This window comes from Macrotis lagotis, chromosome 5 (genome assembly GCF_037893015.1).
Source record: "Macrotis lagotis isolate mMagLag1 chromosome 5, bilby.v1.9.chrom.fasta, whole genome shotgun sequence".
Lineage (NCBI taxonomy): Eukaryota > Metazoa > Chordata > Mammalia > Peramelemorphia > Peramelidae > Macrotis > Macrotis lagotis.
In genome coordinates this window covers 232,062,257-232,081,347 of record NC_133662.1, presented here as the reverse complement: position 1 = coordinate 232,081,347, position 19,091 = coordinate 232,062,257, and the positions used below count along the sequence as shown (strand labels likewise).

At 39.4% G+C, this 19,091-nt stretch overlaps 1 protein-coding gene across 1 annotated transcript; it reads left to right on the top strand.

Annotated features, from left to right (window-relative positions):
- Positions 1-15,169: 15,169 nt before the first annotated feature.
- On the top strand, positions 15,170-16,758 carry LOC141490116 (C-C motif chemokine 4-like). The gene is made up of 3 exons (XM_074190376.1): positions 15,170-15,291; positions 15,800-15,914; positions 16,370-16,758. The coding sequence occupies exons 1-3, from the start codon at positions 15,219-15,221 to the stop codon at positions 16,455-16,457; spliced, it is 276 nt and encodes a 91-aa protein (XP_074046477.1). The 5' UTR covers positions 15,170-15,218; the 3' UTR covers positions 16,458-16,758.
- Positions 16,759-19,091: the final 2,333 nt, after the last annotated feature.

Here is a 19,091-nt window from a genome sequence, read left to right as displayed (position 1 = left end):
TTGGTGATTGGGAAAGCAGGAGAGCATCGTCCATTATCCAAAAACCAGAGGAACCATGCAATCATGAAATTATTGTACAACACTGAGGAACTTTTCCAAGTAAATTTTGCCATAACTTTCCATAAGCCCTCATGTCTGACAGTACCAAAGGCCTTGGTCAGATCTATAGATGTTGTTTTTAGACCTCTGTTCTGCTCCTGTCATTTCTACTGATGTTAAACTATAAACACCAGATCACCTGTTCCTCAGTTCTTTCTGAAGGGACGCTGGTTCTCACAAAGATGACCATTTTTTCACGAACAGGATAAGATTTGTGGCACTGCTAATATGTTTCAGAAATGGGGCTTGTCCCCAGATCTTTCTGACTTCAAGCCTAGGACTCTCTCCCTCCTAATCCAATGTTCATAATAGATGAGAGTTGAGAATACCTGGCCAGACTATTAGATAATTCTTCTGAAAGAAGATAATCAGTGTCAAAATATCTTGTATTCTTAAAGTGGTACAAATTCAAGGTGTTAAAATCATCACAGAAAAAAGCAGAAAAGGAATGGACCAAGACTAGAAGTCTTTATTTCATGGACCTGCCATTTGTACAAAAATTGTCCATGAGTGCCCTTGATGAATACTGAGTATTTCTTCTTTGTGGACCATTCTATGTGCGAATAAAAATATGAAGTTAATTGACCTGGGAACATATCCAGCACCTGCTTCTGAGGATCAGTATGGACAAGTCACTTCTTTGTGGAACACAGTTTCTTTTCTTTCTTATTTTTTTGAAGACAATATCTTAAGCTGGGAAATGAGAGTGCTGAACCCAGGACCCTTCTGACTCTAAATGTACAAAGCTATCAACAGGGTGGTTCTGATGTTAAAGTAATATGTAGTTGATGCTGAAGATTCCTTAAATCAATGGTAAACAAAACTCTCCTGTGTTTTTGTCTAGGTTACATCTGTCTCTACCGCTTTCTCAAGTTCACAACTTTCTTCATAGCACCCTGGCCACCCCACCACATGTATACTTCTCCTCTCACAATCCCCCACCTCCCCTTCCCCCTTCCTCTCCACAATGAATCTGTCAAATTCTTGACACCAGTCTTACATTTTCGGGGATCACTTTTCAATTTATACTTCCCATCCCCAAAACAGGTCAATTCTGAAATTTCCACTCTTCTTAGGTTCCATGTACTCCTAGAAGCTCCTCGAAAAAGAGGATCCAGCATGAGACAGAGGCACAGACCTCCAGAGTATCTTAGCTTGTGCTCTACTCCTCAAGCCCTCTCTCCTCCCACCATCATGAAGGTCTCCCTGGCTGCCCTCTCCAAACTCAAGGCATCCTCTAAACCAAGTAAGTGAGCTTCCTGTTGTCCTCTGGGCTATACCCAGGTTCTGGTCTTAGACTGGATAGAACCCAGAAAGAAGATAAGCCTAGTACCATAGGGATCTGTTGAGAGTGAAGAAGAAGAGAATATCATAGAAGGGTCAGGAGCAAACCCAGGGAAGATATCCATGCCTTTTCTACTGGCAGATATTAACATTCCCTTGTCAGTTTATGCAGGCTAATTGTTAGAGAAGGGATATAAGAGCAGAAAGGGCACAAGATTGAGTTCTGTGTCTGGCTAAGTTCTCATCCTGATTCTACTGCTAATTACCATGTGATCTCTGGCAAGTAGTTACCTGTTCAAAAGACAGGAATGGGATGGGTAAATCTGTGAGATCCATTTTAGTATGGCTAATTCAGAGCCCCAGAATAAATCTCCCACAGTGGTAGGAATAGTAGTAGGTCTGATCCTCCTTCAGGTAGAATAAGAATCATATCTTTTACAAGAGGGAAGCAGGGTAAGGGAGACATGTGGGATCACATCTCCACTGTGCCCACTATAGAGTATGTTTCTGGGATAGTCTTCTGCTAAGGAATGTAAGATGTAACTATATAATCTTAGAAATCAGAAATCCTGTCTCCCCTTTCTTTCCAGTGGGTTCTAACCCTCCCATCTCCTGCTGCTTCTCCTATATCAGCCAACAGATCTCCAGAAAAATTGTGACAGACTATTATGAGACCAGCAGCCTGTGTTTCCAACCAGTCGTGGTGTGAATCTGAATCTCATCTGAGGGGATACAGGAAGAGAGGATGGCAAAAGGAAATGGGGCCATTGGGCAACATGGCAAGAATCAGGTCTCTCAGGGGAAATCCTGGTTACAAAGGAAGGAAGTCAGAAAATGATCTATGACAAAGTTTGGGTTCTGCAAAAAATCAAGGTGGGGTACAGCTAGGTGATACAGGGGGATAGAGCATTGGCCCTGGAGTCAGGAGGACCTGAGTTCAAATTTAACCTCAGACATTTAATAATTACTTATCTGTGTGACTATGGGTAAGTCACTTAGCCTCATTACCTTGCAACCCCCCCCTCCCCAAATAGCATGGAGGTGTTGTTCCCCTAAAGGAAAGGGAGAAAGAGTAGCAACAGGAATTTTATGGCAAGATTAGGATTCTTGAGAGACTCCCCAGTGGACAGGTCTATAGAGAGAAGTTCAATGACTTAGAAGGGTCTGAGGATTGTCTATTATGAACCTCCAGAGATGAGAAGTGATTGTGCTGGTTATGGGGGTAACATAGAGGAATTTCTGTTTATCCACAATTTCTCACATCTTTTCCTCTCCCTCCCCAGGTTCTAGACCAAAAGAGGCCAGAAAATATGTGCCAACCCCAGTGAAACCTGGGTTCAGAGCTATGTGGAAGACCTGGAACTGAAATGAGGGACTCAGGGGCCTTGGATAATGAATATTGATAGGATATAGACCAAACTGAGAAATTCTAAAGTCAGATGCAATCTGCCCAGACTCCAGCCTCCCTGTGATCTTCTTCCCCATTATAATTTATTTTTATCTGTGATATTAAATTTATGTAAATTATTTTGTGTCCACTTTGAGTATTTGTACTTGCTATATGCCTTTCTGGAAGACAATTGTTCCCTTTGGGGACACTCTAAGCAGTCTGGATTCTATCCTTAGGTTTTATTTTTTCTTTTTCTTTTGCAAGGCAAATGGGATTAAGTGGCTTGCCCAAGGCCCCACAGCTAGATAATTCTTAAGTGTCTGAGGCCCGATTTGAACTCAGGTACTCCTAACTCCAGGGCCGGTGCTCTATCCACTGCACCACCTAGCCGCCCCTCTGGATTCTATTTTTTAAAGTCCTTTGGTCATGTGTTGAATTCTATGACCTTCTGTGGGACAAAGAATTCATAATAAAATTTTTGATCCTGTATCTTTTTCCTGTGGCTTCAAACTTCTTTGGCAATGAGTGCTTCAGGGGAGGGAGCTCTGCTCTTATTGCATTAGATTGCAATAGTATCATTAGATAGAAATGTTCTAGACTTCCGGACAAGATGGCGGAGAGAAGACAGGCACAGTTCTAAAGTCTCCTGATCTCTTCCCCATCTATCACATGAAACAAACCTCTTAAAAGAAATCCGAACCAGGAAACCCAGAAAGAAAAGCCAGGAGAGGAAAATCTACCTCGGGATTTGTCTCCCGCAGCAGCCTTGGCTGAGTACCGGCAGGTGAGTCTGGGCTCAGAGGAAGTATCAGCCCGGGATCAGCCAGATTAACAGCTGAATTGGAACCAGGAGTCTGAGGGCCCGAGAGCTGGACCTGCTGGATCAGCGGTAGGGCTGTACAAAGGGGGCTTGTGTCCGCAGGGAAGCAGAGGCACTGGTGTTGGTGCTGTCTCCCTGGAGCTTGGGGAAGGAGCTGTGGGGAGAGGTCTGGTGCAGGAGAGCTGTGGACACCATCCATGAGCTCCTCAGGTCTGAGAAACTCTGAGTCCACACCTCCATTGCACAGAGGCCTCCTCCCAAACAAATGCAAACTATTTCTGCCTCAGGCCCAGGTGTGTGAGCAGAAGAACCAGCCCAGCTGAGGAATGACCTCAGGCCAGGGTAAAGCCCACCATTGATTGAAGGCAGAAGAATTCAATAGTTCCAACTCCTGCCTTCCAGCAAAGGGAGAAGGCCTCCCAACCAAGGTCACAGACACTCCAGAGAGGGCAACCAGCACCTCCTACTGGTCAGTCAGAGAAACTGCACTCAGTAAAGCCTTTGGCGATCCCAAGCCCAGGTGAACCAGCCCTCCCCAACTCAAGGTCTTAGCATAATGAAGAAGGGTCAGCAGAAAGGTGGATCCATAGAAAAATTCCTGGAAGGGAAAGACTCCAACTCAGAAAGACCTAGAACCTCTGAGGAGAATACAATCTGGTCTCCAGCACAGAAAGACTTCCTTGAAGAAATAAGGAAGGAGCTTAAAAATTTGGGAGAGACAATTAATACCTTGCAACAAGAAAACAAAACCTTAGAAAGTACAATTGGACAAACACAAAAGGAGAATAAATCTCTCAGATCCTCAAATGAGCAAATGCAAAAAGAAATTAATTCTCTCAAAACCTCAATTGGTCAAATGGAAAGCTCTTTCAAAAGTAGAATTGACCAGTTGGAAAAGGAGTTGCAAAAGGTTAATGAAGAAAACTCCTCCCCCAAAAAAGAACAGAGTCTACAGAAACTAATGACTCCATGAGACAACAAGAGTCAGTTAAACAAAATCAAAAAATAGAAAAAATAGAAGCAAATGTAAAATACCTCATCAACAAAACCACTGACCTCGAGAATAGATAGAGGAGGGGCAACCTGAAAATTATAGGACTTCCTGAAAACATTGAAGAGGAAAAAAAAGCCTGGACTTAATATTACATGATCTAGTGATGGAAAACTGCCCTTATATCATGGAATCAGAGGGCAAAGTAGTTATTGAAAGAGTACATCGTTCCCCACCAGAAAAAGATCCTAAAGTGAAAACACCAAGGAATGTTGTGGCCAAACTCAAGAACTACCAGATAAAAGAGAAAATCCTGCAAGCAGCCAAAAAGAAACAATTTAAATATCAAGGAGCCACAGTAAGGATCACTCAGGACCTGGCTGCATAAACTTTAAGAGATTAAAGGGCCTGGAATGAGATATTTTGAAGAGCATGGGAGCTTAGAATGCAGCCAAGAATCTACTTTCCTGCAAAGCTGAGCCTTCTCTTCCAAGGAAAAAGATAGACATTTAACGAAATGGAAGAATTCCAAAAATTTCTGAAGAAAAGACCAGAGCTAAATGGAAAATTTGGACATCAAACAGGAGGTTCAAGAGACACATGAAAAGGTAAAAAAAAAACAAAGGGGGGGGTGGTAAAAGGAAAAAAATGCAATCCAGTAAGTTGAAACTGGCTATATCCCAGCATGGGGCGGGGGGGGGGGGGAGACACTCTCATAAATCCTGAGAAATGTAACCCTAACAGAGAGAATATACCTAGCCAGAAATGATGGATGTCTATGACCTATCCATGAGACTGCTATCTAATAGGATGTAACTGGCTTTAACCCCACTTGGGAGAAAGACTCTAATAACTCTCAGGAATTTTGACTCTATTCACTAGAATATACTGAACTAGAAGGGACAGACACTCAGAATTTTCTATGACCTAGATCGAATGAGCTAAAAAAATACACTACCTCCCTAAAAAGGGGGACAGGAAAGAGATGGGAGGAGGGAGGGGATTGAATGGGACAAAACTCATTACACTAAGAGGTACAAAAAACCTATGGTAATAGAGGGGAAGAAGGGAGCAGAGGAGAAACACCTGAATCTTCTTCTCATCAGACCTGGCTTAAAGTCAACTTATACATACTCAGTTAAATTATAAAACATCTAACCTTTCAAGTATTAAAAGGGGAAAAGGGGAGGGGGGATGGAGAAAGGGAAGGGGAGTGGGGGAAATAAGGGAAAATAACAAAAGGAAGGGAAGGGAAAAGGGAAAAAGGGAAAGGGGAAAGAAAGGGGAGGGTGTGATTTAGGAGGGCAAACACACTGAAGGGGGTGGTATTCAAAAACAAAATACTGGGGAAGATGGATAAAAGGGGGGGAAAGGGGGAAAATACAAACAGAGGGAAGATAGCACAGAGGGCAATAAAGAATTAGTAATCATAACCTTAAATGTGAATGGGATGAACTCTCCCTTAAAACATAAGCAAATAGCAGAGTGGATTAAAAACCAGAATCCTACAATATGCTGCTTACAAGAAACTCATTTGAAGCAGAGAGATACATATAGAGTAAAGGTAAAAGGTTGGAGCAAAATATATTTTGCTTCAACTGAAGTGAAAAAAGCAGGGGTAGCAATCCTTATCTCAGACAAAGCAGCAGCAAAAATAGATAGCGTTAAAAGAGATAAGGAAGGAAACTTTATCCTCCTAAAAGGTACCATAGACAATAAAGTCATTTCAATATTGAATGTATATGCACCCAGTGGGACAGCACCCAAATTCTTAGAGGAGAAGCTGAAAGAATTACAGGAAGACATAGACAGCAAAACTCTACGAGTAGGAGATCTCAACCTCCCGCTATCAGATCTAGATAAATCAAATCATAAAACAAACAAGAAAGAAATTAGGGAGGTAAATAGATTGTTAGAAAAATTAGATATGGTAGACTTATGGAGGAGACTGAATGGGGATAGATAGGAATATACCTTTTTCTCTGCAGTACATGGAACTTATACAAAAATTGACCATGTACTAGGACATAAAAACCTAATGATCAACTGCAGAAAGGCAGAAATAGTGAATACATCTTTCTCAGATCACAATGCAATAAAAGTCATATGCAATACTGGAAATTGGAAACTGAATAACCTCATTTTAAAAAATGAGTGGACCAAAAACAAACTATAGAAAGAATTAACCATTTTATCCTAGATAATGATAATAATGAAACAACATACCAAAACCTATGGGATTCATTCAAAGCAACTCTCAGGGGATTGGAGAAAGAGGAAATCAATGAACTAAACATGCAACTAAAAAAATTAGAGAAAGAACAAATCAAAAATCCCCAATCAAATATCAAATTAGAAATTCTAGAAATTAATAAAATCGAAAGCAAAAAACTATTGAATTAATAAATAAAATCAAAAGTTGGTATTATGAAAAAACCAATAAAATTGATAAACCTCTGGTCAATTTGATTTAAAAAAAGAAAGAAGAAAACCAAATTTCTAGTATTATAAATGAAAAAGGTGAACTCACCACCAACGAGGAGGAACTTAAACTAATAATTTGCAATTATTTTGCCCGACTCTATGCCAATAAATTTGATAATCTAAGTGAAATGGATGAATATTTACAAAAATATAAGTTGCCCAGGTTAAATGAAGAAGAGATTAAATACCTAAACAACCCTATCTCAGAAAAAGAAATTCAACAAGCCATTATTGAACTCCCTAAAAAAAAAATCTCCAGGGCCTGATGGATTCACAAGTGAATTCTATAAACATTTAAGGAACAATTGGTTCCAATCCTATATAAGTTCTTTGGAAAAATGGGGGAAGATGGAACTATGCCTAACTCTTTCTATGAAACCAACATGGTACTGTTACCTAAACCAGGAAGTGTTAAAACAGAGAAAGAAAATTATAGACCTATTTCCCTGAAGAATATAGATGCAAAAATCCTAAATAAAATCTTAGCAAAACGACTACAAGTTATCACTAGGATAATATATTATGATCAAGTAGGATTTATTCCAGGAATGAAGGGTTGGCTCAATATTAGGAAAATTGTCAGTATACTCAATTATATCAATGACAAACCTATCAGAAATCATATGATCATATCAATAGATGCTGGAAAAGCTTTTGACAAAATACAGCATCCATTCCTATTAAAAACACTAGAGAGTGTAGGAATAAATCGACTGTTCCTTAAAATAATTAGCAGTATCTATCTGAAACCATCAACAAGCATTATATTCAATGGGGAGAAGTTAGAGGCATTCCCAATAAGATCAGGGGTCAAACAAGGGTGCCCATTATCACCACTACTATTCAATATTGTATTAGAAATGGTAGCATCAGCAATTAGAGAAGAAAAAGAAAATGAAGGAATTAGAATTGGGAAGGAAGAGACAAAACTCTCACTCTTCACAGATGACATGATGGTCTACCTAGAAAATCCCAAGAAATCATCTAAAAAACTACTGGAAACAATTAGCAATTTTAGCAAAGTTGCAGGTTATAAAATAAACCCCCATAAATCCTCAACTTTTCTATATATGTCTAGCAAGAAACAGCAGGAAGAGCTAGAAAGAGAAATCCCATTCAAAGTAACCTCAGACAGTGTAAAATATTTGGGAGTCTATTTGCCAAGACAGACTCAGAATCTTTTTGAAAACAATTATAAAACACTTCTCACACAAATTAAATCAGATTTAAATAACTGGGCAAATATCAACTGCTTATGGATAGGGAGAGCTAATATAACAAAAATGACAGTTCTACCAAAACTAAACTATCTGTTTAGTGCCCTACCAATCAAAATTCAAAAAAATTACTTTAATGAGTTAGAAAAAATTGTAAGTAAATTCATATGGAGTAATAAAAAGTCAAGAATTGCCAGGAGCTTAATGAAAAAAAAATGCAAACGAAGGTGGCTTAGCACTACCCAATCTAAAATTATATTATAAAGCATCAGTCATCAAAACTGTTTGGTATTGGCTAAGAAATAGAGTGGTGGACCAGTGGAATAGACTAGGTGTAAAAGCAGGAGAGGATTATAGTAATCTGCTGTTTGATAAACCCAAAGAGTCTGGCCACTGGGATAAAAACTACCCCTTTGATAAAAACTGCTGGGATAATTGGAAGTTAGTATGGAAGAAACTTAGATTAGACCAACACCTCACACCCTTTACCAAGATAAGATCCAAATGGTTACAGGACATAGACATAAAAAACAATACTATAAGCAAATTAGAAGATCAAGGCCTAGTCTACCTGTCAGATCTATGGAAAGGGGAACAGTTTATGACTAAGGAAGAGTTGGAGAACATCACTAAAAACCAATTAGATGATTTTGATCACATTAAATTAAAAAGCTTTTGCACAGATAAAACCAATGTAATCAAGATCAAAAGAAAAGTAGTAATTTGGGAAACAATCTTTACAATTAATGATTCTGACAAAGGACTCATTTCTAAAATATACAGAGAACTGAGTCATATTTTTAAAACAAAAAGCCATTCCCCAATTGACAAATGGTCAAAGGATATGCGAAGGGAATTTACAGATGAGGAGATCAAAGCAATCCATAGCCATATGAAAAAATGCTCTAAATCATTAATTATTAGAGAAATGCAAATTAAAGCTTCTCTGAGGTACCACCTCACACCTCTCAGATTGGCCAGTATGACCAGGAAGGATAATGATCATTGTTGGAAGGGGTGTGGGAAATCTGGGACACTATTACACTTTTGGTGGAACTGTGAACTCATCCAACCCTTCTGGAGAGCTATTTGGAACTATGCCCAAAGGGCAACAAAAATGTGCATACCCTATGACCCAGCAATACTACTACTGGGTCTATACTCTGAAGAGATGAGGAAAACGGGTAAAAATATTACTTGTACAAAAATATTTATAGCAGCCCTGTTTGTGGTGGCAAAGAATTGGAAATCCAGTAAATGTCCTTCAATTGGGGAATGGCTTAGCAAACTGTGGTATATGTATGTCATGGAAGACTATTGTTCTATTAGAAACCAGGAGGGATGGGATTTCAGGGAAACCTGGAGGGATTTGCATGAGTTGATGCTGAGTGAGATGAGCAGAACCAGAAAAACCCTGTACACCCTAACAGCAACATGGGAGTGATGTTCAACCTTGAAGGACTTGCTCATTCCATCCGTGCAACAATTGGGAACAATTTTGGGCTGTCTGCAATGGAGAATACCATCTGTATCCAGATAAGGAGCTGTGGAGTTTGAACAAAGTACAAGGACTATTCCCTTTAATTTGGAAAAAAAACCAGATAGCTTGTTGTCTGTTCTTGTTACCTCTGAGAATTCTGTTCTCTTTAAGGATATGATTTCTATCTCATCACACCCAATTTGGATCAAGGTACAACATGGAAACAAAGTAAAGACTGACAGAGTTCTATCTGTCGGGTGGGGTGGGGAGAGGGAAGCAAGATTGGGAGAAAATTGTAAAACTCAAATAATATCTTTAATAAAAAATATTTTTTAAAAGATAGCAAATGTTCTCTTAAAATTTTGTGGCTTCAGTGGACTGCCATCACTCTTTCAGTCATCAGGTGATGGGGTTTCCAAAAATCCTTCCTTTGCTCATAAATAGAACAAAATTTCAAGGAATCAAGAGGAAATATTCTTATTGATCTGATCTGGTAAGACCATGCAGGGAGCCCTTTGGCTAGTCTAAGTATCCAATTTATGAAAAACTTTAGGAAATTAGAGGAGTTCTAGAGGAATCTCCCCTAGAATGTAACATATTTAGAGTCACAAGAGGATGCTTTGAAGGAAGTAAGGGATTAAGAATGGGGAGAGAAGAAGACTTTCATAAGCCATGATTCCTGTTTTCAAGGATTGGAACCTGTCCTTTGGAAGAATTGTGATTGGTGCTCTCTTGTACTCAAGAAAAGCACCAAGGGCAATGGGCAAAATCTGTGAGGACAACATTATGGCCTGACAATAGGAAATACTTCTTAACAATTATGGCTGTCCCTTATGGCATGGACTGCATGGAGTGGTAGTGGGTTCCCTTTCCCAAGGAGGTCTTTCCACAGTGCCTACTCCTCAATGGACAGGTCTAAAGAGAGAATGTGATCATGGATTTTTCTGCACTGTTTTTGCAGTAGATGATTATGTTGGGCTTGCTGTTGTTCAGTCATCTGAGTCATGTGTAATTCTTTGTGCCCCCATATGGTGTATTTTTGGCAGAAATACTGGATTCTTTGCCATTTCCTTTAGCAGATCATTAGACAGATTAGGAAACTGAGGCAACAGGGTTAGGTAACTTGCCAAAGGTTACAAAGTTAGTGGGTGTGTGGTGCTAGAACTGAATTTAGGAAGATGGCTTCCTGCCAAACATTCAATCCACTAAAACAGAAGTAAAGTTGAAATGCATCCAGTCTTCCTTGGCATTCCCAATTGATCCCTGAAAAGGATCAGCTGTGTGATCTGGGGGAATCATTCAAACTTTCTCTCCTGGTTATCTCTTAAGGTTTCCCTGAGGCTGATGTGACATAACAGGGGCAGCAGAACATGCTTTTAAAATTGCAAAGAGCTTTGGTGAAGCAAAAACCCTTTGTTATTCTTTGTTGCTTTTTTTTTATTAGTTAGTGGTAGCTGTGGGTGGGCAGTGTCACCATTCTCCCTGTCCTACCTGCATCTCAGGGTTGCTGGGAATATGAAATCTCAAGAGTAAATGAAAGGGATTCAAAAGTAAAATGAGTCCAAGTTGAACTTCTTGCCCTCTAGGGTTCCTTCCATTTCCAAATCCTTGATCCCCCTTCTTTGGGAGTTTTGAAGTCTCCAATGAACTGATTTTTCTCTCAACAACCTTTTGAAATCAGGAGAAATATTATTATCCCCATTTGATGGTTGAGGAAACTGAGACTCTAAGATATTGATTTTTCCCATGAGCAAAGAGCCAAGAACAGTTCAAGATGCAGTTCAAATACTACTCTAGCCTTTGAATACCAACATGCTGTCTAATTTATCAGACTGGGTAGAATAGTTCCCTCAGTGGGTGATATTAGATCAATCCTTTTCTGTCCCTAAGAATTGAGATGGTCTCAAAATTACTCCAGGGGTAAAGCACACACCACACACACACACACACACACACACACACAGATATGCATGCACACATACACCCCAGAGAGGCTCAGAGATGTGCCTGCATTTTTCTTGTTCTATTTTTATAATTTATTATTATTCTTGTCAATGGATATTTTATACTATTCAATTCAGAATGTATCTTGCACACATTCACAAACTTTTTGAAGCAAAAAAATATTCAGCAAAACTCAAAGAACATAAAGAATGGTGGAAGAAAAGGATTAGTATCTAAAGGATGGGGGATGATTGGGTGACTTTCTTAGTAACACTCTGCTTACTGGTCCTTATCAGACTCCCTGACTCTAGGTCAGCCCTCTAACCAATATTTAACACTTCCTGTATTGGAGGAAAAAAGGGTACGTCATCCATAGTATTTGTCAGATTTTTCATGTGAATGGGATCCTCATTTCTGAAATTCAAGGGGGAAAAGTCCCTTTTTTATTTCTACTGATAAGAGAGAAATATAAATCTGAAACCTTTTTCTCTTTCTCTCTACCAGGGCTGAAGTCTTCTTGCAGTTGAGGTATGATAAAGGTATTTCTGTTACTTTATTGTAGCATTGAAGCTTTCATTCTTGATCTTTTTGAGGATGCTATCTTGTGACATTCTCATATTGTGTCCCCAGATTACGTTGGATCTCTCTCATGTGACTCAGTTTATTAGTAGGTCCCTGAAGAAGAAAGAGGGAGATTTTCACCAAAGGGACAAAGAGGATGCCCTGAGCCCAGAGAAGAGTCACAACGCCATCATTTTTTAAGGCAAATTTAGTCTCTGCCAAACTAACCACAACCATAATGAAGGAAATCCAAACATACATCAGAGTGTCTCTCAAATCACCATATCCATCACATAATATTATTTTATTCTTTTTTTATTATGAACATTAAAAGATCAACAAATATGAACATCTCTATATACAAAAAGAACCAATGGATTTTGCCTGTACATAGATTGGTGGCTTAGTGGTTTAGATTAAGCTTATCACAATGGTAAATTAACCTCCTTCTAGAATTTCCTTTCATCTAAATTTCATCAATTATTTTTCACTGTTGTGTTTTCCTATTTTTGCATTACTGTCAGTTATCCCAAAGAAGACATCCTATATAGCAGATTGTGCATAATCAAGTAAAACAAAAGTTTTGGTGAGAGTTGCCTTATTTGGTATCTTTAGTCTATTAACTCAACATCAAAAATGGAAGGATATGCTTCATCCAATCTTCTACTGAAATAATTAATCACTGCTCCAGTCATTTGAATTTGTTTTCATTAACAACATGCCAGGCATTTCATTAGCTCTTTTCCAGGTTTTATTTACTTCATTCAGAAACAAAAGCAGGTGAACATGGTGGTAGAGATTTTAACAAACCCCGAGAAATCTGTCAATTGGGTTAGCATTCTAGATTTGATGAAAATTCCTTGAAAAACTGGAAAGTAGTCAGAGAGAAATCCAGTTTAGGCCAATATATTACAGTTTATGCACAAGAATCTACACGAATCAAGGTGAAAGTCAGAAACTAAAAAAGGATGGCAGAAAATTTAAGGCTGGGTTAAGAGCTAAGATTTTGTTGCTTAGTTCAGTTCCAACATGGTGGGAAAGAGGAAAATGGGTGGAGAGAAGAAAAACATGTGCATTGCCATGATAAAGGTGCTAAGGGGGAAGCAATAAGATTGAGAAAGTAACAGAGACTTTGAAACAAATGTAAAGCTAAGTAGGAAGGAAAATTATGGTCACCCTTTATCATGATGAATATACAGCATGACCATCATGTCCTTTGTGATCATAAGTGCCTAGATCTGAAGACTGTGGATGGAGAAGTAGAAGGGTCCTCAGTTTTGTAGCTAATGAAACTATGTCTCAGAGATGCAATCCTTGATCAAGGACATTCTAATAGTGAGAGACACAAGATTTAGTCTCAGGTCTGCTCACTCCAGACCTGCATAAGAAAGTTCCATCTCAAAGAAATTTCAGGACTATTGAAGGAGTTGCCTATCCTTCCCCACCTTTTCTGAACCCATTTAATAGTACTGTTTTCTTCCCACCCATCACCACATTCTCCCAACATCTTTTTTCCTCTTCTTTTACTTGAATTTCACCTCCTTTTGGAGGAAAAAGCATGTATATATGATACTTACATATGTTCCGTGGACTCAGTGTGCAAGTACTTACATATGTCCCATAATTCTAGTAATTTCTTAATACATACTCTGCTCCCTTATGTCAACTCTCTTTCATGGACTTGTGCCCCCCTAATTTTGTCAAAACCTCCCTGAAGTCAAGACCTATGGTTGAATCCTGAATTGATCACTTCCTGCCTAGTTTTCTGTGCTTGCCCTCTCCATCCTCATGGTCATGGCCTTCAACTCTGGCATCTTTGATACCAAGTAAGTTAACTTCCTGTTGCCCTCCATGACTTTGACTATAGAGATCTGTTGAGGGTGGGGAGGGTCAGGAGCAAGAACAGGAAGGATGTCCATTCATCTGGACTTGAAGTTAGAATCCTGCCCTTGTCAGTATATGCTAATTATATAGCAACTCTTCTACAAATCATATGATTATCATGATGGCTAGGGGGCACAGTGAGGTTAAAGATCATAAAATTAATATGCTTTAGAGATGGGACTTGAACCCAGCTCTTCATGCCTTCAGACCTATAACTCTATCTCTTCAAGTCTGAAAAATAGACAAGAGATAAATATATCATCCTTGTCTATTTCATAAGGTCATTGTGAACATGATATGAGATAATCAATGAATGGATCCTTAAAGTGTTCCATTGGTATTCAGGTAAAATCATCATCCAACAAAGCATGGAGCCCTCATTTCATGGACCTACTCATGGCCACCATTTGCACAAACATTGTCCATCAATGCCCTCAAGAACTCTGGTGATTCCTTTGTGTGGACCATTTTCTGTGAATATACAAATGTGAAGTGACCAAATGGGAATATATCTAGGATTTTCTTCTGGCTATTAATCTGAACTTTACTCTGGAACACAGTTTCTTAAGCTCAAAAATGAGTGTGGGACCTCCAAGTACTTCTTAATTCTCAATCTGCAATCCTAGGATAGAGGCAGTAATGAAAGCAACATGAAAGTCATGTTAACAACTCCTTTAAAGCAATGGTCAACAAAGTTCTATATGTTTTTACATATGTTCCACCTATCTCTGCTGCTAGCTCAAGTTCACCACTTCCCCCTTAGCACTTTGGCCTTCCCACCATATGAACATCTCTCTCCATCTCACCTCCTCTTTCTCCCAAGATGAAGTTACATTGTGGGGGAGAATGTCAACACGTGACACCAGTCTTACATTTCCTGGGCTCACTCTGACCATGACATCAGCTCTCCCCTAGAATTTCTGCTCCTTTTACATCCCTTCTTTCTCTCAGAGACCTCCTAGAGACCCTATAAAAACAGGGTCTAAGCCCAAGATAGAGGCACAGACCTCCAGAGTCTCTTATCTTGTGTTCTGCTCCTCCAAGCCCTCTCTCCTCTCAGGACCATGAAAGTTTCTGTGGTTGCCCTCTCCATCCTCATGGTCATGGCTTTCAACTCTCTGGCATCTTCGATACCAAGTAAGTTAACTTCCTGTTGCCCTCCATGACTTTGACCATAGAGATCTGTTGAAGGTGGGGAGGGTCAGGAGTAAGAATAGGAAGGATGTCCATTCATCTGGACTTGAAGTTAGAATCCTGCCTTTGTCAGTATGTACTGGTTAGAAGTTAGATGGAAACAAGACAAAGGAACAGAAGGAGGATCATTTAGCTATATCCAGCTAAATTTTCATGCTGGCTCTTCATTGAATTATCCATGTGATCTCCAGCAAATAGTTTCCATGACAAAAGTCAGAAACTGGATTGAAAGATCTCTTGCATCCATCTTAGCTGCCCAACCCCATTTTCACTTTGGAGTTCCAGTGGGAATAGTGAGTCTGATCTTGTAGAAACAATGAGGGAAGCAGTATGGAATAATATGCCCATGTGTTTAGTACAAATTATGTCCCTGGAAAAGAGTCAGTAGATAAGAGAATATAACCTGAAAATGTATACTCTTACTAATGGCATGCCTCCTCTTTCTTCTCAGTGGGTTCCAACTATCCTACCTCCTGCTGCTTTTCCTATGTCAGTCGACAGATCCCAAGAAAATTTGTGACAGATTATTATGAGACCAGCAGCCTGTGTTCCCAGCCAGCTGTGGTGTGAGTATCTACCCATCAAATCACTTATGAAGTGAGACAGGTTGAGATGATGGCAAGAGGAAATGAGGCCATTGTGCAATTTGTTGAAATCAATAATTCTGGTCTCACAGGGGAAAACCTGGTTACAAAGGAAAGAGGGTCCACAAGTGGTCCTGGGCAAAGGTTGGGGTCTCCATGGATCAAGGGGAATCACTTACCCAAGGGGGTGGGAGAAACAGAAGCAACAGGAATCTTATGGCAAGATGATCCTAACTTAGTGACTCCCCTGGGAGAGATCTCTTGAGAGAACTTGAAAGACTCACAGGGACCTGAGCGATATTGCTAGAGGTGAGAAGCGTCCCTTAAGGCCTTGCAGAGATATGCAGGAAGTAATCAAGGTTGGACATGGTGGGGGTGACCAGAGAAGACCCTCTCCATTTCTGATTTTTCATCTCTTCTTCACTCTCTCTCTTTAGGTTCCAGACCAAAAAAGGCCAAGAAATTTGTACCAGTCCCAGTGATGCCTGGGTTCAGAACTATGTAGAAGACCTTGAGCTGAACTGAGGAGCTTAGGGATCTGGGACAATAATTCTTAAAGGAAAATGGATGGAGCTAAGCAACTCCACAGTCAGGTGCAATCTGCCCAGACTCTAGCCTTCCTATTATCAATTTTTTTCCTCTGTGATATTTAACTTCTGTCAATTATTTCATGTTCACTTGGGGTATTTTTTCTTGCTCTTTGCACTTAGACTCCTTCAGGTCATATGTTGTATCCCATGACCTTCTTTGGCACAAAGATTTCAGAATAAAACTTTTGAAAGATCTATCTTTTTCCTGTAGTTTCAATGTTTTTTGGGGATGAGCGTGTCAGGAGAGGGATTTCTCCTCTTTTCATACAACATTGATGTAAGATCATTGGACAACAAGGGTTCTGTTAGTGGGTTCAATGAACTCTCAGCCACTTTGAGTCAGTAGGTTATAGGGATTCCAAAAATGCTATCATCTTATATGCTGAGAAGAAAACTTTCAAGATAGAGAGGCAATATTCCTACTGTTCTGCTTCAATAAGACCTCACAGGGATTCTTGTGGAGAGTTTTGGTAACCACAGTTTGCACAAAGTTTAGGAAGCTAGAGAATGTTCAGAGGAAAATCTCCAAGAATGTAAAGTGCCAGATACAGAAGACCATGCAATATTAAGTTGATGTCGAATTGCTTAGAACTGAGAGACTCTCAAATGGCCCCCAGGGTTGAAAACCTGAAGAGCTCAAAGATGTGTCTGAATTTTCCTGGTCTCTGTTGACAAAATAGTTTTATTTTTGTCATTGGATAATTCACACCATTTCCCTCTGAATGTCTATTACTCTTGTGCCTTAAAAGGTAGGGATTTTTTTTTTAAAGAAGAAGCAATTCAGCAATACTGAAGGAATATAAAGGATTAGGAAAAGAAACTGTCAGTGTCTCAAGGATGAGGAGAAAATGGGTGACTTGACCCAGGACACCTGCTTGTTAGTCAGTAGGAAGGCAGCCTCTCTGAAGAATAAGAGGAAGCTCTGAGGCCAGAGAAGAACTACAATGCAAATCTAAATTAAGGCAAGATTAGGCTCTGCAAACCCAATCATTGACCATAACAAAAGGACATTCAATCTTCTTTCAAGATTTTCTCTTTGATCACTTTGATGTTAATGAATTATTTATTTTTTATTATGAACATCAAGATTTCAACAAATAGCCTCTCTGACTCCAAATTCAGTCCTCTAACCACTATCCCATTCTCTCTTTGCTAGAGGGGAAAAGGGAAGGGCATGCAAAGAATCAGACTAATGTCATCATTTCTATCTGAATTGTCTTCCTGCTGATGAGAGGGAATTTCAGTGCTCCTTTTCCCTCTTCATTCTTGGGTCAGGAGAATATAGTGAATATAGCCCTATGCTTCTCTTTTCTCTTCTATTGCCAGGGCTTCAGTCTTCCTGTGCCTGTCTGACAAAGATGTTTCTATGACTTTGCTCTTAGCATTGAATCTTTTTTTGAGAACATTCTTCTGATCCCATATTCCCCTAGATCTTTGTCCATGTGACACAGTATAGGTAGTAGGACACAGGAAGAAAGAGGGAGAATCACTTTTGACTCAACACAGGGAGATAGAGGAAACCCTGAGGCCAGAGAAGACTTACAATGCAAGTCTAAATTAAGGCAAGATTAGACTCTGCCAAGCCAATTACTGAACATTGGAAAGTGATATTCAATCTTTTGTCGAGTTTCTCCCAAATTTCTGTGACCCTCACAAATTATTTACTTATTTTTATTTTATGAACATCAAAATATCAACAAATAGGAACATTTCAATAGGAAGAAAATAAAACAGGAGAAATATGAATCTGTGAACTTATCCACAGTATGTATAACTTCTCCATTTGCTAAAATCAATGGTGCCACATAAGGATGGCGTGATGCTGGCTGGTGGAGCATCTGACTTTTTTGTGTTTATATTTTTTGTGTTAATTGTTATACCAAAATTAGCACAAATCACAGACCATTCATCCATATTTTGTTGTGTCTCATATTCAGAGGCTGCATTGAGTATACAATATCTACAAACTGAAGATTATGTAGCAACATCTCTCCACTTTGGTCTTTGACTCATAGCCAGTGTGGTAGTTGATCTTAATGAAGTTTGTCCTCATTGAATGCTTTTAATAATATAACTGAAAATATGCCAAAAAGCATGGGAGTAAGCATAGAGCCTTGTTTCACTCCATTGGTGATTGAGAAAGTGGGAGAATATTGTCCATTATCCAAAACCCAAGCAAAAAACATGCAATCTTGAAATTGTCAGACAATAGTGAGGAACTTTTCTGGGCAACCAAATTTTGACATAATTTTTCATAAGTTCCTATGTCTGACAGCATCAAAGGCTTTGGTCAGCTCTACAGGTGTTTTCAGATCTCTGATCTGCTCCTGCCATTTCTCCTGGTGTTGGACAATAAACAACATAGCAATTGATCCTTAGCCCTTTCTTAAGGCACACCAGCTCTCAGATAGAGGACCATTTTCCTAGAAGAAAGATCAGGATCAGGATGATGGTACTGGGAGGTTAAAGATAACTGAACTAATAAATTTCAGAGATGGGGTTTGCCCCCAGGTCTTTCTGACTTCATGTCTAGGACTCTATTCCTTCTAATTCAATGCTCATAAATAAA